This window comes from Rosa rugosa, chromosome 1, assembly GCF_958449725.1.
Source record: "Rosa rugosa chromosome 1, drRosRugo1.1, whole genome shotgun sequence".
NCBI classification, from domain to species: domain Eukaryota; kingdom Viridiplantae; phylum Streptophyta; class Magnoliopsida; order Rosales; family Rosaceae; genus Rosa; species Rosa rugosa.
In genome coordinates this window covers 40,664,299-40,690,470 of record NC_084820.1, presented here as the reverse complement: position 1 = coordinate 40,690,470, position 26,172 = coordinate 40,664,299, and the positions used below count along the sequence as shown (strand labels likewise).

General features: G+C 37.4%; 2 protein-coding genes and 1 long non-coding RNA gene across 13 annotated transcripts; all 3 read left to right on the top strand.

The window, feature by feature from the left end:
* Positions 1-11,168: 11,168 nt before the first annotated feature.
* Positions 11,169-12,901, top strand: LOC133737567 (uncharacterized). The gene is made up of 2 exons (XR_009859871.1): positions 11,169-11,274; positions 12,168-12,901. It is a non-coding gene; the product is annotated as an uncharacterized LOC133737567 (long non-coding RNA).
* Positions 12,902-13,652: 751 nt separating this feature from the next.
* On the top strand, positions 13,653-25,925 carry LOC133724909 (uncharacterized). 11 transcript variants are annotated; one of them, XM_062151820.1, is made up of 22 exons: positions 16,843-16,894; positions 17,585-17,915; positions 18,144-18,212; positions 18,574-18,751; positions 19,057-19,190; positions 19,409-19,499; positions 19,918-19,985; positions 20,106-20,172; positions 20,266-20,335; positions 20,767-20,865; positions 21,110-21,211; positions 21,325-21,436; positions 21,607-21,703; positions 21,806-21,891; positions 21,978-22,099; positions 22,260-22,502; positions 22,596-22,890; positions 23,464-23,587; positions 24,574-24,692; positions 25,143-25,218; positions 25,376-25,452; positions 25,569-25,925. In XM_062151820.1, exons 8-17 carry the CDS (start codon positions 20,158-20,160, stop codon positions 22,610-22,612), a joined length of 963 nt encoding a protein of 320 aa, XP_062007804.1. In that variant the 5' UTR covers positions 16,843-16,894; positions 17,585-17,915; positions 18,144-18,212; positions 18,574-18,751; positions 19,057-19,190; positions 19,409-19,499; positions 19,918-19,985; positions 20,106-20,157; the 3' UTR covers positions 22,613-22,890; positions 23,464-23,587; positions 24,574-24,692; positions 25,143-25,218; positions 25,376-25,452; positions 25,569-25,925. The 11 variants fall into 11 exon arrangements, with proteins under 11 accessions (XP_062007802.1, XP_062007804.1, XP_062007805.1 ...); XM_062151818.1 differs by lacking the exons at positions 16,843-16,894; positions 22,596-22,890 and adding an exon at positions 13,653-14,081 and having other exon boundaries at positions 17,589-17,915; XM_062151821.1 differs by lacking the exon at positions 22,596-22,890 and having other exon boundaries at positions 20,275-20,335.
* LOC133727990 (putative disease resistance protein RGA3) lies at positions 13,767-16,646 on the top strand. Its single transcript, XM_062155416.1, has one exon. The coding sequence runs from the start codon at positions 13,767-13,769 to the stop codon at positions 16,644-16,646; it is 2,880 nt and encodes a 959-aa protein (XP_062011400.1).
* Positions 25,926-26,172: the final 247 nt, after the last annotated feature.

Genomic DNA, 26,172 nt, shown 5'->3' with positions numbered 1-26,172 from the left:
ACAGGAACTCTACCTCAACTAGATTTAAAACCAATAAACAAATATTTGGGCTGCCCAGTATGAAAACATATTTAAACCAAATATTTAAAAGAACGACAAACTTTAATGATTTTCAACTTGAAAACCGATGCATGATGCTTAAATAAATACGGCGCCAAAACCAAGTATTACCTGATGGCCGGTCCCATAGACCCACTACACGACCTTACCTCAAATTAATTTATCACCAGGTAAGCGTAGCGAGAGCGTCCACTACCTAGCTACACACACGTACCGGGCCCGTCATTACAATCGGAATACCCGGACGACCGGCATAACTAACCCTCCGGAGGTTAAGGGGATCGAACCCAAGGAAGTCAGAGCCACCCTTCGCTCTCAAGCCATCACACATTTTCTCACAGATTGGTTAGTATGCATTGCATTTTACATAACCAACCCATACCACTTATCATGCATCACATTAATAAAATATAAAAGAAAATCACCAATCGAGGAGAGTCCTGAATCCCTACCTGGATTCCGACGCTTTCTCTCACGTACTCCGAGAGTCACAAACCTTCCGTTCCTCGGGTAACTGGAGTCCTAGATTCCGACATTTCGACCGTTAATATCATATTGAACAATTATATGAAATATCGACGATTAATAAATCGTCCAACCAACTTTTCCTGGTTTGACCAGGAGTTAACCATTTTGACCATTGTTTGACCAACCGCGACAAGTTCGATAATTAACTCGAATTATCGAACATTTACTTGAAATTACAATATCGACTAAACATATATTGAGTGCACCCGATTCACTAAGGTCACCCAATATATATATTAATTTCTTTTCTTTACTCACTATCAATTTAACATATGCACAAACAAAGATCATGTTTCCGATTTCTTCAACGATTTATCTCAATTCATCCGACACTTGGTCTTTTACTTCCAATTCACATTTTGTCGCATAGTAATTCGACGGAATTTACTATGGACACCCAGTTCACAATTTTAATCTCAAATATGGTGTACTCAAAACACTAAGGACACCCAAGATCCTAACTTACCCATTTCTCAAACTTTTCACAATCATTTCGAATAACCTGCCTTACCCACACTAACAAGACTTTAACTTGCAAAACCAGAAACAATTAATCCCAAATCACCAAACCATACAACTTCATCTACCCAAACCAAGACACAAACACCCATTCTGTTCATGCAGTCAACATTGCATAACCAACTTAGTCCCTTAGCTTTCAGGGATAACGATTTGAGCAAAACTTCCGAGTTTACCTTCAACAAGTCCGATTTGCAGTCTGGGTTCCAACTCCCTCGCATCAGCTTTCTGGAAACCCGAGGACGAACTGATACCAAAGCTTTGACGTTTCACCCAGGAATCTTGAAAACTGGACTTCCAAACAGGGTTAGACCTCGTCTACAGAAGCAATCGTACCAGAAACGAACTGAGAACCGTCGGGAATGTCGCCGGCGTAAGCAGCAGTGTCGAACCCGAGCTAACCCAGAAACGCAAACCATTAAAACTTAATCCAATTTGAAAACCAATTGTACAGACGGGTAGAGGAAGGCGAGAGGAGGAATTTCCATACCGAATGCGGCCCAGAAGGTGGCCGGAAATCGCTTGAATTCGCCGGAACAGTCAGACACTCTCACCGTCGATTCTCCCTTCACAGTCGCTGCATGTACAATCTGAGACCACAGGGACGTAGGCGCCACCGAGACGAAGCTGTTGCCGGTGGTCCGCCGTGGAGAGGTGGCCGGAGAAGCGATTTCCAATCGGACCCAGTCGCGGGTCGCGTTCGCCTCGGTCAGAGAACTCTGGTTCTCTCCCTCTCTCGATCCTTCTGCTGTTCCCACTAATCCAGATTTATATATATATAGATTGATCCAATTAGCGGTGGACGGCCATGATCAAGCGGTGGTTAATTAACGGCCCAGATCGCATCAGGACAAATACTATTTATTTAAAAGGATTTTCCATAATTTCCAAACTTCGGAAATTCATTATAAACACTTCGGGTGTCCGAAAAATTCCCCAAAAATTCCCACGAACTCGTCGTGTCGTGTACTTTATTATCCAACTCCTAGATTGAGGATTTCACTTTGTCAAAATGTCTGCAAATATTCTCGAGCATCTTGACATTTATCGAGATCGTTGAATAATTTCTCGTACGATCTCCGCTAAGCTCGATATATTTTTCCGGGGCTCACAGGTATGTTGTTTCTACCAAGTTCAAACAACAGAAAAGTAGAGTTCAAAGAGCTCTCAGACAACAGAAGAAGGTGATTGATATGTTGTTTCTACCACGTTCAAACAACAGAAAAGTAGAGTTCAAAGAGCTCTCAGACAACAGAAGTAGGTGGTTGATATGTTGTTTCTACCAACTTCAAACAACATAAAAGTATATTTCTAATCATTCTCAAACAACAGAACATAACTAAAACAATGGTTTAAAGTCCAAACAAACAACAGAAAAATGAGAATGAATACTACTTCAGACAACAGAAATTTGAGTAAGACTATACTCCAAGTGACATTCAAACAACATAAAAAAACTAAAACTGTAGTTGGAAATCAAATCTAACCACAAGAATCACAATTATCTGTAGTCCAAAGAAATCTCAAACAACATAACTCACGATATAAATGTTGTTACATACGAAATCAGTCGACATATAACTGTCATTGTTCTTCAAATCAGACGACAGAAACAACATAAATATGTAGTGGTATGGTGTTTCAGACGACAGAAAGACCCCGATTCTTCAATATTAGGTACTTCAGACGACAGTACCTTAAACTGAATCTGTCGTCTGAGTGCATTATCAACGACGGAGAATATTTGTCGTCTGAGTGGCTAAGAGACGGCAGCCACTTAGACAACAGATTTTTACTTCATCAGACGACAGATATGGTCTGTCGTCTGAAGCATTTTTTGGCATAGTGTAAGCTTACCGGGTTTGTTGTGTGGCAACCCGGTGCACTATTCAATGGAATTGTGTAGGGGTTAATCCTGCAGGTCAGGGTAATCGTGGCTGAAGCTGAGGTGGCGTGCTGGCAGCATTACGGGTAGGAAGCAAATTTTGTTGGCTTTGCCATTGTTATGACTTCCGCTATGTAGCAAAACTCTGAGGAGCATTTACGTTTTATTTTGTGATGGCAATTTAATTCGTAAGCTTATGTAATATATGACTCTACGGAGCGGGTCAATATTGACATAGTAGGTTCAGGGCATCAATATGTGTGTAGTTAAAAGGAGAAAAAGTTTCCAGGTATTTTGTATTGATGACTGAACGTTCACGCATGTATAATTATGGGGTTATATATCGATTTTTATTTGTGTTAAAAATCAGGGGCGTGACATACGTACTCATGATGCAGCAACACATTTACCACCATGACCACATGCATACAACAGACTACGTACTCATGATGCAATAACCCAGCTACCACCATGACCGCACCCATGCAAACAGACTAGAGCTCTACTGAATCGTAACCTGTCACCTTGGCCGAGGTTCAGCCTTACGATATTTTTGCACCCAGGTTACCACTGTAACCTACAGACTTCAGACCCTTCGGCCCCCGGAACAAGACATTTAAGGAAATCCCACACTACTCACAAATGTCACACCATAACCCCAAATAACTCTTCCAACAATATAAATCATCAAATATACCTCCGGCATAAGTAAATGTTCAATTCAATAATGTGAATGAAATCACCAACAGTCTACATATCACAATGTCACACCATCCAAATATATATATATATATATATACACACACACACACGTAGTCATTCACGCATGAATGACTACTAATACCAACTATAGTTCATACGTATTAAAACCAAGAAATTCATTTTATACTTAAATTCATTTTTTTACCTGTGAGCTGTAGCCCTATGAACCGTAGTTGATCGAGTTCATATTATTTCCAACAAATCTTTATTTTCGAAAACGATTTACAATTATCAATCAATTCCGACAATTAAATAACTCGGTTCGTAAATTCGTAAATGAACCACGTGAGATTTACTCACCTCTAAATCCCGCTGCGTCTAGTCTTACAGCTGAGATCATACAATCAACAAATGTTCGCCCAAAACAATTCCGTCAAACACCTAATCACATACAATCTCAACTTAGCACATAATTCACAAAAACACAATTATACGATGATTCAACGGTTTGATCCTCATCTGAGACCACACAAAGTCATCGGAACACTTATACGATCAATATATCAAATCTACAAGTCGATCAGACGACCGGATCCTCACGGATCGAAAACCAAAGGAACCGAAAACCCTAAAACCCTAAAATTCATAACTTGCTTATACGATTACTAAAAATTACAAACTATATATCGAAATGATCATATCGATGTGTAGATTAAAAAGAGGAACAGAAACTGTTCCTGGGGTGGCCGGAACCTGCCTGAAAACACCACCACAGTGGCGGCGCCTCCGCCGGCCCAAAGTCAAAATTTGACAAAACTTCCAACACAAAAGTTCTTCATCTCAACTCCAATTACAACTTTCATAACTAGCATAAAGTCTGAATCAAAGCCATTTGGCTGGAATTTACCTCAAAAGTTTTGAAAACCGATGAACCCTAGATTCCCAATCTTCCAAATTCGAGCTCCACAGGTTGAATTGTTGCAAGCCACCTTGGGAGAAAGCTTCTACGTCCTCTGGGCTTCAAAAGCCCCCAAGAATCACCGTCTGAGGTGGCCGGAATCGTGAACTTCGATCTGGACAATTTGCAGCGCCACCGCCTATCTTTCTGGCCTTATAGCGCCGTGCACGGGCCAACCCATGCCGTGAAACTTCCAAGACTTTGAGATGGGACTGAGTAAAAGAGAATGGAAGAAACGATTCGTCGATTGGTGGTCGGAGGAGGGAGAATGAAGTCGGCTAGGCGAAACAGGGCTCTAGACCGAAGAGAGAGAAGTTTCCCATTTTGGAAACTTGATATTTTCTGATTTTTTTTTTCGGATTTTTCCTATATATCCCAAAATAGAAACTTTTTCCGATGGCCATAACTTCTTCATACGAACTCCGATTCTCGCGTTTCGCATATCCACGAACTCGTATCGACGTGCTCTACGACTGTCATGAAGGAAGTTCTTGCAGAATCTAAACGTATAAAAAGTCAACCCTTGAATCAAAGCATTTCGAGCGAATAATTGTCTGAAACACTTCCACTCCACCCTCGAACCACGAAATCGTTCTAACGAACACTTAATTAATTCCCGAAAACCATTAGAATTTAATAACGAATTTCCGGGGTCTTACACTTTCCTAAACTGCCCTCCTCCACTACTCCCATCAGATTGATAACGATTTGAAGAAAAAAAAGATGACCTAGCTACTAGTCCGATTTGAACCCCTTACTAAACTAAACAAGTGAATGAATGGTGGGCTTACCCGATTGAGGCTTCGGTCCAACAAAGAAACCAATGGCCTTGTCGAAGTTTCTTCCGGGGCAATTGGGTCAAGCTCACTCTTGGGCCTTTTTAGTTCTGACCTAAAAAAGAAAATGGGCCGTGACCACTTACCCAATTTCAGTTTAAAAATTGTCCACTTACTCCACTAAGAGTTTTTTAACCCCATTTACCCAATCTAACATCTATTAACAGTTTTGCCCCTATTAATTAAATTAAAACTCATCAATCTCTCTCCTCTCAGACTCTCTCTCTCTCTCTCAAATCTGCCTCCTCACCCAAACCACCGTCGTCGATCTGGCAACAGCTTCCTTAGCGGCTTCTCGGCCATCACCGCCGGCTACTCCATCGTAGGAGACGACAAGCTGCTCAGATTCAAGTTCTCCCTCAAACCCTTTCACTTCAAACACCTCTCAATCAAATCGACACCGACTCGAACACATGGATCACACTCGTAACCAACGTCTCTCTCTCCTCTAGGTCCCAATTCAAACCCTAATTCTCTTCAACCCCTGTTTAATTTCATATCAAAACCAAAGAAACTTTCCCGGCGGCCAAAATCTGATCAATTCCGGGTTCGTTTTCAGGCGGAGAAAGAATCGCAGGCGAACAAGTCTCAGGAGCTGGCGTTGAAGCTCGCGAGCATGGGGGCAATGGAGCAGCGGTGCTTGGTGCTGGAGCAGAAGATCGCGGCCCAAAGCTTCAAGATCTGGGCTCTCCGATTCGATATTGAGCGTCTCGATGCGAAATACCAGAGTGATTTAGAGAAATTGACGACCACTGGAATTGCATTTATTCAATTTGGGATGATGAAATTGGATTAATCAATCTCACAGCGGTCGTAAAAACGAGCCGGTCTCACACTCCGGTGGGTGCCCAGAGCATTTTTTGGGTGGCCCAATTTTTTTTTTCTTGGAAATTGTGAGCTCCAAGAATGGGGAAGGAAAAAAAAAGTGAACATGTAGAATTGAACATATAAATTGATCAATTGAGCCTGTAGTGTATTCATTTTGGTTTTGGGAGTTTATGCAATTCAATGGAGGGCAATAATATGATTATTGGAGGGTAATAATATGATTATGGGGGGCAATAATATGAGTATTGGGGGGCAATAATATGAGTATTGAGGGGCAATAATATGTTTACTGGGGGGGGGAATAATATGATTATTGGGTATTATTAGGGGGCAATAAAATCAGACGCCGGAATCCGGTGACTGGTTGCCGGATTCCGGTCACCGGTTGCCGGATTCAGGTCACTGGTCGCAGGAGTCCGCGGCCGGCAAGGTCTCCGATAACTTCTCTCTCTAAGTGACAAAGAAGGAGAGGGCAAAATTGTCCCAAAAATAAATAAAAAAGAATAAAAAAAATACTTAATTGGGTATTAGGGAAAAAAATATATTAAATATTGGGTAAGTGGGCAATCTCTTAGAGTGTTTGGGTAAGTGAGGTTAATTAACCCCAAAATTGGGTAAATGATCATTTTCCTTAAAGAAAAAGGCTTCTGTTTTTTGCTGTTGTTGCTCTGTTTCACAGGTATACAATCCTTTATGATTTTTTAGTTAATTATGATATCAAGCTGATGTCTTTGTGCTTTTTGGGTTATTGTTATGATGAAGTAGCTAGCTGTATTGCTATATTATCAAGCTAGCTATGATATAACTATATATATATGCACTGGATGATGCAAAGAAATATTTGGAATTTTGAATCCATTTCTTTTCTTCATTTTTTCTTCTAATTTTCAAATATTGACATGTATAAATTGCATGTAGTAGTCTAACCAAAGCGTTTGTTATAGGCGGTAATGCTTCCTTTCTACCATCAGAACCGATTTTTTGTTCTTCCTCTTTGGTAGGAAGAGGAGGATTAGCAATTCAGCTTAGTCGATTAATGTCTTCTATTTATGAGGTGTGACTATGTATTTAAGTTCTTATGTGCAGCTTTAAGTTGAGTAATAAGTTTCAGTTTTCACCAGTTATGTAAACTCAATCTTGATTTTGTTCATGTGCTCAATCTTTGAGGATATGCAGAGCTAACCAGAAATGAGCAAGTTTGATAAAACATTAAGCTAAACAATGTGCTTTTGCCAACTTTTGAAGTGGGTAGGTAATTGAGGTTGACCCTAGCGTTGGTGTAGCTGACTCATGCCATGAAAAGAAGGAAAACAGAGAGGAAAGAGAAATTGGTGTGGTTGAATGTTGATGACTTGAGGACTGAGGCGTCTCTTAAACTTTGTGGCTGTAGGTGCATGGTTTTCAAAATTTCATCAATGTACTTGAAGATAACTGAAACTACTTGAGATAGGTGACATTTTATGGAATTACTTCAGCTAATTGTTGCAGTCTCTGTTCTTATGTTTATAAAAGAAAGGGAAAAAGATGCTGACTGGTTATTATAATACTCAAGGGAAAAAGACAAACCAGCAGCATCGTGCGAGCGAGTTGCCTAGTTGAAATGATAACTAATATTACTTCTTCCAACCCCTAAATCATTCATCCGTTCACACTTGAAATACTTGAATCTCAGAGATCTTTATGCATGATTAGTAAAGACATTCAAGTCTGCAGTTGTCTAATATTGTTTCTTTCAAGTCTTTGGGGCTATGGACAAAATAAATTTGCTTGCATGAGATAGTTATGGAGATGATAATATTGGTTATGGAAATAGCAGAAAGGCTTGCAAGCACTTGTAAAACCATAATTACATGCTCACAACATATGCACAACAATCATAAAAGGATCAAGGCTTACCTTCTGCAATTACTGTCATGGATTCCATCTTATGCAACTGCTTAACTCGATCACTGAATGTGGTCTTCTGTTACTTACCAACTTGCTTCTCAATGGACAGAACAATATGCAAAACGTCGGTAGTAATCAGGGACCAATTCATCTGTATATATATATATATATATATGAGACTTAAACCTCAAGAAGCTTCCCATTAAAGCATTCCTTGTCGGTTTAGGTTTCACTGTTAGATTCCTAATGTATCGCAACTTGTAGCCTTTCTTGCAGACTAAGCAATGGATTACTATCCTTAATGAATTGATACACTACTTTATTAAGTCACTAGTATTGATTTACTGTTTGTATCCATGTTAAACTAGGATTGATATTAAGCTAATCATCAATTACTTTATGATGATATGTGTTATGTCCATATTTGATCTAACAGCACTCATCTGTGGAGGAAATTGGGAGGTCAGGTCTTTTAAGTTATGATGATCGCAGTCCTCAGACAAGATGATTCCTGGCCCTCTGGTACTCTTTATGCTGTGCAGAATTTCTGGATACAAATTTCCACTACCCTTAGGTTGTGCGGTATAGGGTACAGACTATCTTCATTTAATTCAGCTTATAGACTATATACAAGTTATTTAATTATGTATTCATTTGTACAGGAAAATTGCATCAGCTTCCACATTCACAGCTCAGATTTAAGCTAAAAGCATCGACAATGTCATTGGAGTTTCAAGCTGATGGGTTGAAACTTGAAACATACTCTGGTAAGCTACACAGATCTAATAATAACTTGAAGTTTCTCGGTTTATAATTTTGATTATCGCATGAATAAAGGAGTGTAAGTATAGTCTCTAGTTAAATTTGAAATTGCAAGCAGCTTTTTTTTTTTTTTTTTGAAGATTCATTGAAGTCTATTTCTTTTATCCATTATCTCTTTTACCATTATAGATAATGGCTTTTTCATATTCTGTTTGAACACTGGGTTTATATTGTATTCAGATCATTAACTTCCACATACTTTATGCATAATCAGACGGGGAAGAAAAAGTACATATATTGAGATACACATTTCATATTTTGCAATTTCAAATATTGGTAGTTTGAACTGTGTTCTACCATTCTGTGTTTTGATCAATATATGCCATCCTTGTCAAGGTGTTTTAAGTCATTGCATGTTGCCATCACAATCCAATTGATTTCACGTGCTGTTAATCTGTTATCAAAAGATCATTCTACTCTAGTCCAGCTAGAGAAATTGAACCATCTGCAAAACAGCACTCTATGTCAGAGGTTTCAGGCAATGATAATGCACCATGCATCAAGAAAAATATAGCACCTGTTGATTACTCTTCACCTATCTCAAGTAGTTTCTCATCAGTGGTTCTTTGTTATCTTTTAGAGGGACGTGTTTATTCACTTGCTTGTTTGCCAAATTATAATTTTACTAGACGGAGGATATAAGATCCCTGCTGGCATGAACTACTTTAATTTTAATTACTAAATCTTTTTGAGGTATGACAGAGAATTTAAGAGTGGATGCAATCCTGAAAGCCATTCAATGCGGACACTCTGGGGATGATTCTAAATGGCTTGTAAACATCAATCAGGTAACTTTTGACGTAAGGAAAACAATGAAGATTAGCAGTTAGTTGAATGCTCCATAGTAGATTGCTTTTAACTTTTTGGTTTGCTTTACATGGACATAAAATTTGCAGTGCCAGCACTTGCAGTTGAACAAATTTAGTGCAAGTGCAGTGGTCTTCACAGACACTTGGAAGCATCTTCTTTTTGTGGTTTATGTTTCTGTCTCTGCTGGATCCTATTCCACTCTTCTACCCCCAAAGTTCACTTAAGTGCACTTGGTAAGTCTTAACTGAACCTGTAGAACGTTTGGCTTGTTTTATTGGAGATATATATTTGCATGTCGAAAGGCAGCCATCACCTGTTTCACAGAAATCTTGCATTGCTGCAAAATACCTTGGATGGATGGAAATTGTAAAGGTATGTCAGTTAACATGGTCAAAGTTGCGTTGATCAGTTCAGTATGCAAGTTAACATCATATTTATTTGTGGTCATATTCTTTTCGCTCTCTTTTATTTTAGACTTCACCTTGTTGGTAAAAGGCATGTTGGAGGAAAAGCCATGTGTAGCCTGGACAGCTCTCGTTGTAAAATCATATATATTTCTGACATGCACGGTAAGCTGAATTCGGCAACACTTATAAGAGTCTTATGTAACTTTCATATCTATAGAAGCTAGATTGGAATTAGCGTACTCCTCTATATAATTGGTTGGTGATTTTCAGATTTTATATTGTAGGATGTATATATCTGATATCATAAGTATGTATACCTCTCTCTATGATCTAAGATTGTTCCATTTATGAGTTCAAAGTATGGGATGGTCATATTTAAGCGACTGATTGTTCATGTTATTTATCGTTATGTATATCTTTTATTCATATATTGTATTTAAGGGGAATCAGCTGATTTTACTTTCACTTGGACTAATTGCTACTCAGTAGGCATGAAATTTTCAAAGACCTTTATGCTTTTGTATATTTGAAAACTAATCGATCATCTGCATTTCTTTAGTCCTTGGGCTTTTGTTATCTGAAAAAAAATTCTTCTGCTCTGAGTTATTCTACTTAGAAATTAGTAATTAAGCTATCACTCTAACATGTCGTTCCCCATAGATTGCTTCTAATTTCTTTTTCTTACTATAGTTGGTAGTCGCCAGCTAGGTTGAGGCTTAGTCGAGCAACCATGACTATGATCTGTATAAGTTTCTGGGCTTATTGTTACAAGAATTGTGAGGCTATGGAGCTTTTTGACTATATATAGAAAAGAGTATATTGTACTTAATTGGAGACTCTAATATTATCTTTTAGATTTCTTCGTTAATTCTATCTTAGGAAGCTGTTTTGATTGGTTTGGCTAATGATGACAATTCAATGTCATTTTTCCAGAAACAGTTCAGGATGTTTTCTTCTCGTACAAGTTGTGCTTCTGTTGGATTCTGTTCATGGATGGAACGACATATGGGTTCAATATAATGAGCAGTTCTGGTTAGTTTATTATATTATATCCATAAGTGTTGTATATACTTGCATATTTCTACATTCAACTACTGATTTTAGTTCTATCTTAAATATACCTACGGTAAGTTTGATAATCGTGTTTTATTGGAGCAAATGAAAATGAGTTATCAAGAAAGGAAGAACAACTATAACTGTGTTACACAGGTATCCAATGATACTGCTAGTCAAAAAGAAAAAGAAAATAGATGGAGACTGTAAACTGTACAAAGGTGGATAGAGCTGGTCATAGTTCAAGGAATTGTTGCATTATCAACTACACCCTCTACAACCTTCTAACTTGTTTTAGTAAATTATTATCACTACATTCCTAATATTTAACCCACTTGAATTATAAAAGCCCTTTTTGCATTTTATACCCATGGTAAACGATAGTTCCTGATAGCTAAACAGAGACAAAAAAAAAAAAAAAAATTGTCCCTGTAATGAGACAGATGAGTATAAGGAAAGCTAAAAGAGAGGGAGTAATCAGGAGGCTGTACTGTTGTGTTTTGTTAGAGCATTGTATATTCGAGTTCTACTTGATTAAATCTCAAATAATATAAGAAATTCGCAATCTTTTTTAAGACAGTGATTCATGCTCTTTAGATAACATATACTATCTTCTTGGCCAAAAAAGAGAGAACAAAGAAACAACCAGAGGCAATTTCAATGTTCCAGGTTCATATTAAATTGGTTTAAACTTTTATTTAATCTCAGAATCTGAGTCAACCCTAATTTCCAAAATTACACAGCTTTTTCGTAGTATGATTAGTCGTGTAACAATTTTAGTACATACTGGCTATAGTATGTAAAGATATGCAAATTCATTGTTGATATGATGGGCTTCATGATTTCGTAGTTATTACTTTAATGTTATGCAGGTAAGTGGCAGCATTTTACAGTACCGATACCTTTTGGTATATTTTGTGTACTGCACATACCTCTGCTACAGTTCACTCGAAAGTGAGCCAAGGGAATAATATGCATGAGTGCAGTGGTCTCATGAAGCTGCAGTTTCCACTGGGATGCTTATCTTCGGTTTTCTTACCACTGTTCGATCTGTGGTTGGTTCTGCTGTCTGTGTTGGATCTTCCCCAACTCTTGTAGGTAATTCTTGACAGAACCTTTGAAACACTTGGTTTTAATGAAGATTATCTATTTTCCTATAATTCTCGGAGTAAGGTGTGCTTTAAAACTGACTTACAACTGGAGTTTTAGATTTTTGGACAACTGTCCTTGATTATTGTTTACTGACATTGAGACACTATATCAAGTTTTTTCTGTGCAAAAAATTAATTAACTTTTGTTGAATACCACTTGCATGGTGAAAATGCTGGGAAGCCAAGCCAGAAGAACATGAAGAAAATGAGAAAGCCAAGTCTGTGACGTATTCATATGCCTTCTTCCATATCATCTTCTCACTTGCAAGTATGTACTCGGCAATGCTTCTACAGGGTGGTCAACCTCAGTTGGGGACTGGGGAGAGTGGGAAGTTGATTGACGTGGGGTGACCGTCCGTCTGGGTGAGGGTCATGACTAGTTGGGCAACTGCAAGTCTCTACATCTGGTCCCTTTTGGCTCCTATTCTGTTCCCTGAGAGGGAATTGTAAAATCCTGCCACCACCAAACTAGACATAAGAAAAAAAATTTGCTGATCATGATGATTGTCAGAGCATGCATGCTTATTGTGTGTCATGTATATGCCTCTACTATCCAAAAAAGAAAGAAAACTGTTTGCTCTGTAAATAAAATGATTTGTGTTGACTCATGCTAAACAAAAGAGATTACAGACCAGAAAAAACAAAATGATTTGAATGCTTAGCATGTACAAGTTTATTGAATTCAGACTAATTCTTCCTTTCCGATTTATTGATTTAGGCAAGTTATACTTGTTGGCATTGGTAGGTGAAACACCCCTATAATCTTCGGATCTTATATTTAGTTCTAACTATGCACAGAATAAACCAACATCGAAATTGAAACCCCCATGGGGAAGCTTAAGATGTAGTAAAGAATAGAATTATTATAAAGAAAAGTAAAGCATAGAAATATTATAAAGAAAAGTAAAGCATAATGACCAAGTGGGGGTTCTTGAGAAAGAAATTGCATGGAGTTTATCTAGCAATCTTCATATCTATTTGACTATTTGGTTGCTAACAAGTAAGGAATAAAGTGAAGAGAAAAATATTACAAACAAAGAATTATGTTCTCCCCAAGCATTCAAAAATTCTTTGCTTGCTAATGGTTAACCGCTTGTGTACGAAAAAATGGTGCTTAAATTGCCCACCAAGAGTTCTTCAAATCTCATTATATAAAGCTGGTTTTGGGGAGTAGCTACATTACCACCACCACATTATCTTGATTTCCTAGTTGTCATTTGCCTTTTGTGTATACACCAGAAAACCTTCCTACTTGGAACAAGTTCATTTTCTCCTTTCCTATTTTCGTTATCCTCTGTCAATCCATTTCCAAACCGCAAAATGTCTGAAGCACTTGTATCCTTCCTTGTAGAGCAGTTGGGTTCCATCATCTTCCAACAGGTGGAACAAAACGTGAGACTTGTTGTGAATGTCAAAAAAGAAGTAGCAACTCTTACCCTCAACCTCGAAACTATTCAAGCTGTGCTGGCGGATGCAGAGAGGAGGCAAGTGAAGGAGGCCAACGTGAGACGCTGGCTCAACAATCTAAAAGAAGTGTCGTACGAGATAGACGATGTGGTGGACGAGTGGAGCACTGAAATCCTGAAAAAACAAATCGAGAAACAAGGTGAAAATGCTGTTGTACCTAAGAAGAAGGTATGTTTCTCTATTCCCTTCCATTGTCTTTGTAATGGACAAGTCACTCAGATAATTTTTCGTCGTGACATTGCTGTGAGGATAAAAGAGTTGCATGAGAAGTTAGTTTTGATTCATGAACAGCGAAAATTTTATAAGTTTCTCGAAAATGAAATAGAATTTGAGCAACCTGAACGATTGAAAAGTTTTTCAATTGTCAATGAATCTGAGACATTTGGTAGAGACTACGAAAGGAATAAACTAGTAAGCCAGTTAGTGAGTGAGAATAGTGAAGAAAGGAAGAAACCTCTTGTCATATCTATTGTAGGTATGGGGGGGATAGGCAAAACAACTCTTGCCCAACTAGCCTATAATGATGAAAAGGTAAAGGATTGTTTTCATACAAGAATATGGGTTTGTGTCTCTGAACCCTTTGTACAAATTGCGGTTGCTAGAGCCATCCTTGAGGGTCTTAATGTAAGTGTCCCAAATTCAAATGAGTTAGAAATTTTTGTTCGAGATATTTCTAACTCTATTAAGGGCAAGAAGTTCCTTCTTGTTCTAGATGATGTCTGGGACTCAAACCATAGAAAATGGGAGCCCTTCTTGACCACATTACACTGTGGTGCCTCAGGGAGTAGAATTTTGGTTACAACGCGAATTGCGCAGGTTGCTAGTGCAATGGGAGCAACTAGTGACCACACAATCTATATAAAGGAGTTAGGTGAAGAAACTTGTAGGTCATTGTTCTATCACATTGCATTTTTTGATGGTGAAAGAAAGGAGTCTAAAAAGTTTGAAGATATTGGTAATGAAATTGTAAAGAGGTGCAAAGGCTTGCCTCTTGCTGCTAAGACTTTGGGTAGTCTAATGCGGTGTAAGAAGACAGTGCAACAATGGGTAGATGTTTTGAATAGTAAGATATGGGAACTAGAAGTGGTTGAAAATGAAGTTTTTCAACCCTTGTTTCTAAGTTACCATGATTTAGAACCCCAGTCCAAACGTTGTCTTTTGTATTGTGCTACATTTCCTAAAGATCTTGAGATTATCAAGGATCAGTTGATTGAATTGTGGATGTCACAAAGTTATCTTGAAGTCAAAGGTGGAAACAAAGAAAAGACAACAGTAGGTCAAAGGTGTTTTGAGAACTTAGTAACGCGGTCTTTCTTTCAAAATATTAAGGAAGATTCTGAGGGGAGTATTATAAGTTGTAAAATGCACGATATTGTGCATGACTTTGTGCAATACTTGACCAAGGATGAATGCTTTAGTATGGTGGTTAAGGATGCTAATGAGAGAATGGAGTTACCGGGTGATGAGGTTCGTCATTTGTCTTTAATGTTTGCACCTGAGGGTCCATTTCCTGTTTCTTCTCTCAACTGTAAGAGTTTGCGCACTCTCACAGCATTTGAATCGAAACTTACTAGCATTGGCGTTGAGTTGATTTCGCAATCAAAAAGCCTTAGGACTTTGAATTTGAGTGAAAACTCGATTGTAGAAGTTCCAAAGGAGATTGGTGGATTGATACATTTGAGATATCTGGACTTGTCTCAAAATCGTGAACTGAAGGAATTGCCCGACAGTTTATGTGATTTATACAATCTGCAAACCTTGCGACTTGTCGAGTGTGAACAATTAGTCAAATTTCCCGATGAAGAGGCAATGAGAAAGCTAACCAAGTTAAAGCATCTTTATGTTAAGTATTCCCCTCATCTAAAATCAAAAGGGATAGGGAGGTTAACCGGTCTGCAAAAGCTAGATGTGTTTCATCTAAATGGTTATAGGGGTGAGGACAAAGAAGGGACGTTGAAGTTGCAAGATTTGAAAAACTTGAACCAACTTGAAGGGAGTCTTTGGATTGCACACTTGGAGTCTGTGGAAGATGCGAGTGAGGGTGTAAAGGCATGTTTGAGTGAGAAACATCTCCTTCATCATCTGCATCTAGATTTCTCATGTTTCAATGGATGTCATAAGGGGAGGAGAGAAGAAGGGAGGGGCCAAAATGATAGAGAAATACTGAATGGGCTGCAACCACATGGAGATTTGGAATCATTGACCATCGGGAACTGCCAGCTGGCTACTTCTCCGTGTCCTGATTGGATCTTGTCTTTACATAAACTGACACGTCTTCAGCTTTCTGATTTCGGTAATTGTGAGCTGCTTTCGGGTCCATTTGGGAGATTGCCGTCGCTTGAATCACTTGTAGTTGGGGTGATGGAGAAAGTGAAAAAGGTGGGAGTGGAGTTATTGGGAATTGAAGAAAGAGAATTACAATCATCCTCCTCCTCGTCTTCTCTTATTTTATTCCCCAAATTGAAAAGCCTCGGGTTCGTTGTGATGCCTAAGTGGGAAGAGTGGGAAGGAGTCCCTCCCCAGAATAATATTACCATAATGCCCTCCCTATCTCGCTTGGCATTTCTCAATTGCTCCAAACTTGGTACGCTGCCCGACTTCCTGCGCAAGACACCAGTACAGACTCTGGGCGTCTTCAATTCTCGAATTCTGGGTGATAAAGTCGGGGACAAAACAAGTGAGGAGTGGGCCAAGATTTCTCACGTCCCAGACATCCAAGTGAAGGAATTCTGATTTCAGGCGGCGAGTTGTTGAGTGGTCTTGTCTTCTAGTAAGATTTCAATTCAATGTTTCCATTAACTTTATATATATATGAATCGTATCGTATGGTTTTGTTATTTGATTTATGATTTATTTATTTGTTTCATCAATCCAATATATTACGAATTATCCTTCAATGAATTTGATGTCCCGTATCCTTCAATGTCTCAGATATTCTTAGTGGTGCAATTGCAAAGCTCAATGCTCTTTCATCGTCCCCGGTATGTTTATCTATTTCTTCTTTCCAATATTACGAATTAGTCGTCAACCCAGTCTTCTGAATCGTGTTGGAAGAGTATTTGAATCGTGTTTTGAGTAGAATTTTCTGCATTTTTGGTTTTTGTGGAATAAAAAAGAATTCTAGTTGGATTTGATTGGTGCATTTCAAAGTTTCAGAATAATCTGCTTGACTATTTGGACCGTATAATGAGCAATTGACTAAAGCGGGGGGTTAAATAAGGGGATTGTTTGTTTACTTGCATATACTAGTTGTTGCATTTTGGTATCCAATTTCTGATCCATTGAAATTGTTCTGTTGGAGTGAGAGGGTAGTAATTTTATTTAATTTGCGTAACCGAGTTGCACTAAATGTAATACTTGGAAAGCTTCCATACTCTTGCAATATGGAAGAGTATTTCAAGAACCCAGCACATATAAGGGGAAAGCAATGTTTATAATGTAGTTGTTATGAAATCATTTGAAATCATCAAACCCAGTTAAATCTTTATCTTGCATGCTTCTACTTGGACATACTTGCATTTTATGCCTAGTAAAAATTTTCTCAAGGGTTAGTGCTAATGAGAAATGAGTTGGTATAATACATTAGCAAAAGAATTGTTGCAGTCTGCTAAAAGCTACTGGATTTTATGTATAACTTATATAAACTTATCTGCAAATATATGTTTTCGTAGTCAGGCAGGCGACAAATCAAGCTGCAGGCTGTGAGCTTTCTTTCTTCCCTACAAATAGTAGCTGTTATATGTACTCTACAAACACTGCCGGACTTCCTGGGCGTTATACTTGACATGAGGTCACTTGAGCTTCTACCTCCTTTAGGGACATTGCCATTCCTTGAAGCGTTGGAAATACAGGTCAATGATAATGACATTGCCATACCAACTGGCCCTGACTAATGAGGAATTTAGAAATCTTTCTTACATCCCAAACATCCAAATTGATAATGACCTCTGACTATTGAGTGAGGAGCCAGCTTCCACCAATCTCATCCACTCTTATATTCAGGTAATTAAGCTCTTATTCATTAATTCTATGTATATTGATCTAGTGTAGTGCAATGTTGCTCTTGTACTTTAACTTTCTATTGCTACTTGCTAGGCATCTATGGACTTACTAAAGACTTAATCATACATTAACTAGCAGTAATGGTCATCTGCAATTCTGTGATTCTTTTTTTTCAATTTACCTTGCTTTCATGTTTTGCATTGAGATTGAAAGCACACCTCATTGCAGGGATTGGGAGGGTCAAGCCTCCAAGTTGTAATGGCTGGATTCCCTAAGACCGAATGCCCCCATCCTCAGGTACTCCTTAATGTAATGCCTCAAGGTTGTAATGGCTTTCAATTTTTTACTTCAGCTGGTGTAATTTTTCATTTACAATTATGTCAAACAGTTGGGCCTCTTTTTCCAAATCTCTTGGAACAAGCAGAGATTTTTCCAAGAGAATAGCCCTAGTGTATAGCTCATTGTTGTACAACTCTTATTGTAACATGATGAGCTTAATGCAGAGGAGCTTCTTATGTACTTTTCAAATTACAAAATATGGAACTATATTTGTCTAGCTGGTTAGTTACTAAATGTTAGGGACGCATATCTGCTTATGGAACTATATTTGTTTGGAACTGACCATCTTCAATTAGCTGACAATGTACCTATTGTACAGGAAATTGCTTTGGCTCCCACAGCAAGCTAAAAGCATTTACAATGGCATTGGAACTTCAAGCTGATGGTTGATATATCAAGTAGTTTACAATCAGGTCCTTACAATCAGTTCTTTTTGTGGTTTATTTCTCTGTCCTTGCCGGATCCTCTTCCACTCTTCTATCCCCCAAGTTCACTTGGTAAGTCTTGACCAAACTTGTAGAATTTTTGACTTGTTTAATTGGAGATGAGAAATTTGCGCGTCTACATGCTGCCAGGGAATATGTGCTTTGAAATTAAACTCACCTACAAGAACTTTGGTTTTCCATTTAATTCTGGACAGTTTTTCCTCAATGTTCTTTTGCTCAAAAATATAATTTTTACCAAGAAAAGAAAGCTCACGAGAAGACTGTTGGAAATAAGTCCCTCGTACATTAATTAAAAATGCAGAATAATGCATGATTCTACTACAGAGTGTGACCGTCTACAAGGCTCCAATTCTCAGGGGTATAGTCCGGGACAAAACAAGTGAGGAGTGGGCCAAGATTTCTCACGTCCCAGGCATCCGAGTCGTCGAATGGTGATTTGACAAGCTGTGGCGATTTCAGGGGGCCAGTTGTTCAGTGGTCTTCTCTTCTAGTAAGATTTCAATTCAATGTTTCCATTAACTTTATATATATATGTATCGTATCGTATCATATGGTTTTTTCTCAAGGGATCCAATAATATACATATTTTTATTGAATCGTCGAGATTGAGGGGGTTAATTCAATATTTTTTAGGAAACATTCAAAAATTTGTTTCATATTTCAGTGAGTTTCAATTAACTTAATATGTATCTCATGGTTTTTCTCAAGGGATCCAATAATATATACATGTCTCATCGTCCACAAGCTAGGTCGACTACTGATTGATGACAACCTCTGCCACTTGTTCACTTCTCTTCCAGTAAGATTTCTCATCTCCCGTATTCAAATATCCTATAAACTCAATTCGATCAATGTTTGCATCAGATGGATATAGGCCTATAAACATAATGGATTGGATGGTTTTCTCAGCGGAATAATGTCTCAGATATTCTTACTAGTTCCTTTATTATGATGTCGCATCTGTGGTGCTTGTCCTAAACTTATTAAACTTATTCGAAACAAGACAAACTGTGTTTAGGTGCACCTGTCCAAACATTCAGCAATCTGCACATGTACATATATGCATGTCAGAAAGAGCAAATTCCATATGTTGTTAATTCATACAGTCGATGCAATATGATCATCTGCAATTTTGTGATTCTCTTTTTTATTTTAACTTGCTTTTATGTTTTTATTATAAAATTTTGCATTGAGATTGAAAGCACACCTCTTTGCAGGTATTTGGAGGGTCAAGCCTCAAAGTTGTAATGGTGGATTCCCTAAGACCGGATGCCCCCATCCTTAGGTACTCCTTAATGTAGTGCAGAATTTTCAGATACAATATTCACGATAAATCTTTCGGAAGTGTGGAATTAATATCTTCTTTTACTTCACAATGCAAAACCACAACATGCTACGTGTACAGCTCAAATACTGAAGCTTAAAGCATTTCAAATGGAATTGAAATTTTCAAGCTGATGAGATTTACTCTGGTAAGCTACATAGATCTGTAATAACTGAACTCTTGTTTATTATGTATTGTGTTGGTTGATCTATTTATCTCATATTCATATCTTCTATGTAAGGGGAAACAGATTTTACTGTCACTACTAGCTAGGCGTGATGTTACCAACGAAGCAATCCAAGTGGTGACCTGTAAGTTGCAAGGCAGTCAACCTACATTTTCTAAATTAATTATCCCCCTTGAAATCTTCTATGAAGATTAAAGGGTAGTTTCTTTTAATTTTTACTTCAGCTGGTGTAATTTTTCATTTACAATTATTTCAAAGCGTTGGGCCTCTTTTTCCAAATCTCTTGGAACAAGCAGAGATTTTCCAAGAAAATTGCTCTAGTGTACAGCTCATTGCTGTACAACTCTTATTGTAACATGATGAGCTTAATGCAGAGGAGCTTCTTATGTACTTTCCAAATTACAAAATATGGAACTATATTTGTCTAGCTAGTTGGTTACTAAATGTTAGGGACGCATATCTGCTCATAGTTTAAAAGATGTAATTTCTTTCATGGCTTCAGACTGAGTCCTGTTTTCACACAATTGACAGAATAATCCATGCAAAATACTGCAGGGTTAGAGATATCCTCTGGTGCTGAAACTGATGCTGAAACCCAACTTCCTGTCAAGTGTGGGTGTCTTTACCCAGTTGGCTTGATTTCTTCAAGTTCAGGTTAGTATAGAGCAGTGTGATTATAATAATTGAAAATTTAATTGTCAACTATAGTTTTTCTTACAAAGTCTAAAGCATTTATCCATTCAAACTTGAAATACTTGAAGCTCAGAAAGGAACTTCTATGATTAGTAAAGACATGCATGTCTGCAGTAGTCTAATGTTTCTTTCAACTCTTTGGAGCTATACATTAAGTTTCATGAATGAGAAGTCATGGAGATGATAATATTGGTTATGGAAATAGCAGAAAGGATTGCAAGCACTCTTCTGTGGAGTAAATGGCAAGGTCAGGTCTTTAAATTTCTGATGATTGGACTCGATGGACAAGATAATCCCAAACCCTCAGGTACTCTTTTATGTTGAGCAAATTTCTGGATACAAAATTTTCCACTACCCTTAGGTTGTTTGGAACTGATCGTCTTCAATTAACTCATGACAATGCATGTATCTATTGTACAGGAAATTGCTTTGCCTCCCACAGCAAGCTAAAAGCATTTACAATGGCATATGAACTTCAAGCTGATGGGTTGATATATCAAGTAGTTTATAATCAGGTTCTTACCAACACCAAGTACTTGCTCTTCACCTATATCAAGTAGTTTCTCGTCAGTTTTCCTTTGTAATCTTTTAGAAGCACTTGATTAGTTACATGCTAGTTTGACCAATCATAACTTTACTATATGGTTATATGATCCCTGTGCCAGATGATACTCTTAACTTTAATCAATTAATATTTTTGAGGTATGAAAGAGAATTTAAGAATGGATGTGACCCTGAATTCCATTCCATGGAAACACTCTCTGGGGATGACTCTAGATGGCTGGTAAACATCAAACAGGTAACGTTTGACAAAGGATAACATAGAAGATTAGCAGTTCGTTGAATGCTCCATAATAACAAAAAGCAGCCAAGGCATATGTTTGACTGTCTGCACTTGCAGTTATTTCAGGAAGCTTTGGGAGGTTGTGACCATGAGCTCTCATGCAAGGAAGTTCAACACCAGATTTTTTCTTTGGTTGTACCTAGGTTGTGCTTCTGTCTGTTCAACTTCTGTCTTCATTGTTTATAACTTTATATAGCTATATCACTCTTTGTTTTATCTCTCTTTGTAGGAATGTTATAATCTACTTAAGGCGACCAGTTGGTAGTGAAATTGATAGTAACATCATTCATCATGTGGATATTGCTTCTGGCTTGTACCCTATACTGTTCTGTTATCCAATCTCGCTAGAAAGTAAGAACGAATGGTCTCTCATTTTTGTAATAATGTCAAATCTGTCAGAGTCCATCCTAATAAATCGAGCTAGAACAATACTTCCATTTCTGAGATGTTGTGTTTATAAGAAATTATGTGTGTGGACATGAAATTGATGTAGTGTTGGTTATTGATGCAGGGATTAATCATTTTCATCAGATACCTGACAGGGAGTGGTTTAAAACTGAGGCTGTTCTTCGTGTTAGCTTGGGAAACTTTCTGTTCTTCACCATCCTGTCAGTTGTGATGATTGGTATGATGAGTCAAAAGGATCCCCGTGATAGTATCCACCATGGTGGATGGATGATGAAAGCTACTTACTGGTTCCTTTTGGTGATCTTCTCATTGTTTTTCAAACCAAACGGGATTATTAGTTTCTATGGTAAGCACTGTTTATACCTTTTCTTTATCTTCATCTTTCAAGCATAATGAATTGCATTGTTTAGGACACTGGGATTTGTACAATTTCCTGTAGGAGTTTTTGGCTATTAGCAGTGTTTGGATGAGGTTATAATATGGGGGGAGATGACATTTCGGTGGGACTAAAAATTCCATGTGGAAAATCCCTCGTTTGGTAAACAAATAGGGAGGGACTTAAATTATGAGGAATTGTAGGAGAGGATAATTAGACGGGATTTGCCTTAATACATCTCCCTCCTTCGAGTTCCGCTTCTAGAGGTGTTATTCTGAAATTCCACAGCGCGAAGAAGACGACTATGCATCGGGCTTGATTTCTTGCTCTCTCTTCTTCTTGCATTGCTGTTTTCTAGGTTTGATCTTTCCCTTGGGCTTTCGTTTCTTCTTGTATTCTAGGATTTGATGGTTGAGTTTTGGATATTTTCATCTCTAATTTGATGGATCCATGGTTAGGTATTAGTATACTTGATAATTCTTCATCTGTGTTTATGATTTTGTTATCTAGTTTGATTTCATTGGCTGCTGGCCCGTGTTTCTTTCATTTGAATTATGGTTTCTGTGATTTCTACAACTGGGTTAGCTGCAAATGCCTCATTTTGGGTTTGGGTTTTTGGAGAACTGTTTCTAATTTCTGCACCATTCCTATGGCCACAGTTTTAATACAATTTAGTAGAATCAGATTTGGAGAGAACAATGTGAAACTATAGATCATCATGTATAACTAGTCTAATTGTGTTAGTATGCACTTGTTCTAGTGAAAATTGAATAACTTTTTGAGTTTTTTTACTATCTTAATATTGTTTTTCCAAGGTCCTGTTATTTTCTCAAATACTGTCATCAGGGTTGGTTTGGTATAGAAGGCAGCTTCAGCTATTCCTTTTACATTAATACACATAACAGTAATTCCTTTTGCCCTTACATTGCAGGAAAGATGTGCAGGTGCTGATACTCTCTCTCTTGTTGCTCAAATATTACATAGATCCAAGGCTCATCTCCAGACAATTCTTTTTCAAAAAAATGCTACTGTAGTTGAAGATTTCTGTGAATTTGGTAGGTTCATTTGTTATTGTCTGTAGGAGTTCCTGATAATCTGTCATGGTGGCTTGGTAATTGCAGAAAGATGATATGATATTATCTTGGTTTAACTTTCCGCAGTTGATGATTGAATGAGGATCTGACTAGGAATATGTTTGTGTGTGTAATTAAGAATGCATATTAAACAACGAATCTCATAAATCAGTATCTGTGATGGAGTTGTTTTTTGAGTGAAAGACTGTTGCTTCATAGATACTTCCCAATGTAAAAGACAAAAATTTATATACAAAAGCATATTGAACACTTCCTCAGTACTGCTGTTACATCATACATGATTGCATACTAATTGTATGCAATGTTCGTTTGAAACTCCAGTTTTGTTTATCTAGAGACCAATGTCAATTTAGTTTATCCCCTCAAAGATTTCCCACTAAACCTGGTTAGGAATTCATTTTTCACTTGATTGTGTTTTCATTTTTTGCTTCTATCTCTTTCTTTTTCTTTTATATTTTGTTTTTTTTTTTTTTTTTTCCCCTTAAGTTTCTGTACCACATTATCTGTATGTGTCCATGCATGTTTCTGTACCACGTACATCATCTGAACTCATTGCGTCCCCATCAGGTAAGATATATTGGGTCTTATACTATGAGCTGTTGGGTTGTTATAAGGGACTAATTTATATTTTTATGTCTTTATCAACCTGCCTTCAGAACTTTGCTTATTGATCTCAAGGTGTCATTTGAGTTGGTGCCAACAGGTTTCATGTTTCTTTGACAAACTTTTTTCTTGAAAGTTTTCGTGTCATTTTATGGACTTACCGACAGAGTGAAAATTTGTTTTTTGGAATATTGATTTGAAAGTTTTCCTCTTGTTTGGAAAGTGATTATAATTTCCTTTAAACGACTGGGACTGTGAGTCTGTGACTATGCTTTTAACAAACTGCCATGTGGATTTAATGTAACAAAATTGTTTGTGACCATTTTTTTGACTTTCTTGTTTAGGAGGAGAGAAGAAGCACATGCACTTCTGAAGGAGTCCCTTGAATCGTTGGAGGACACCGGTGCATCTCTTATGTTGAAATAATGAGTGCTGAGCCTCAAAACCAGAATAAGAAGGGAAAGTAAGGTCTCTCTCACTCTCTGTAAATCATGCTTATTTACCTGCTCTTTTTGTGTCTGTCACTAGATGTGTGTGTTTATGTCTTCACTGATGACTTTCTTATTTACATACTGATTTTTGCTTTAGCTTGATTAATAGAACTTGGTTCTCTTACACATTTGATGACATCTTATCATGGTTTCAGTTTTGTTGTTCTATAGTTAAATACCCTGTATGTACTTTCTGGATTGCTATTCTCGATTAGGACATTAATAGAGAGACAATCCTAATTATTTCTAGGTTGCTATTGTAACTCTAGATTTGTTCAGTGGATAATGATTTTATATCGCACTGAGTAACAAGCGGTTGGGATGTAGTGAAATGCATACATTCTGAAAAAAAGATAGTACTACTGTCTAGAGTTTGGTTTAAATGCTTTTCAGTTTCTGAGTTCATTCTTGATGTTCTACAGGTTTACCAACGCATAAGTGGAAAAGCAAGAATATCTTTGCGAAGCAGTGCTGAATGAGGAAGTCTGAAATGATGAGGTATGCGTAATTCAATCAAATGTATAATCGAGAAAAAGAACTAGAAGTCATGTATAAACAGAGAATTCTCGAGTAGATAGCTGAAATGTGTTGATGAAAACATTTCTATTAATATTCTGTAGATTACTTATTCAAACCTTTCATTCTGTATTTGTAGGTTGTGGAGCCCAATCAGCCCATAGTTCGAGTTATTTTTCAACACACTAAGGCAACTTAGTTCATATAGAGAAACAGGTTAGCAGCCTCTCAAATTTATATTTATACATGTCTTGCTTTCTTTAATTATTACCTTGAAAATTCATGGTACTAGAATGCTAAATATTTTCTTATCTTGTGGGTTTATCTCATAGGAATTTAGGATTTTTGTCATAAGCGTGCTAGAGAAGAAGAGGAGGAGAAGGAGGAGGAGGTGGTGGAGGAAGACGAAATCAATGAAGAAGAGATTAGAACTGTTGAAGCCACTAATGGCTTAATGAGTGGACTGTATTTCGTGATCAATTGGCGATGGCTATGTTTGCTGACTATCAAAGATTCAAAGGCATCGAGCTTAACAAGCGCAGCAAGAACAATGAGACCTTGCATATATATGTTTCATAATTTCGAAGTTCCGTTGTGATATTTAGGATGTTATCACTATAATGTTATTAAAATATTGACATTTTAAGTCTATGAATTCAAGCAAGATCAAAATCGAATTGTGACTGAAATTTCAGTTGTTGCATTTTTCAAATTTCTAGCGGTTTTCATGATATTTTCATTTTAATGAAAGTTTTGGAATTAATTCGTGAAGCACAAATTTTTCTTGTTTTACATCTATTCGGTTAAAAAAAATTGCAATTAATTAGAAATAGAAAAATATAAAAAAAATTAAATCATGTCAAAAAATAAATATGTTTACAAAATCCCATAACTAAATCCCTTCACTCAAAAAAATTACCCAAACAAGTAATTTAA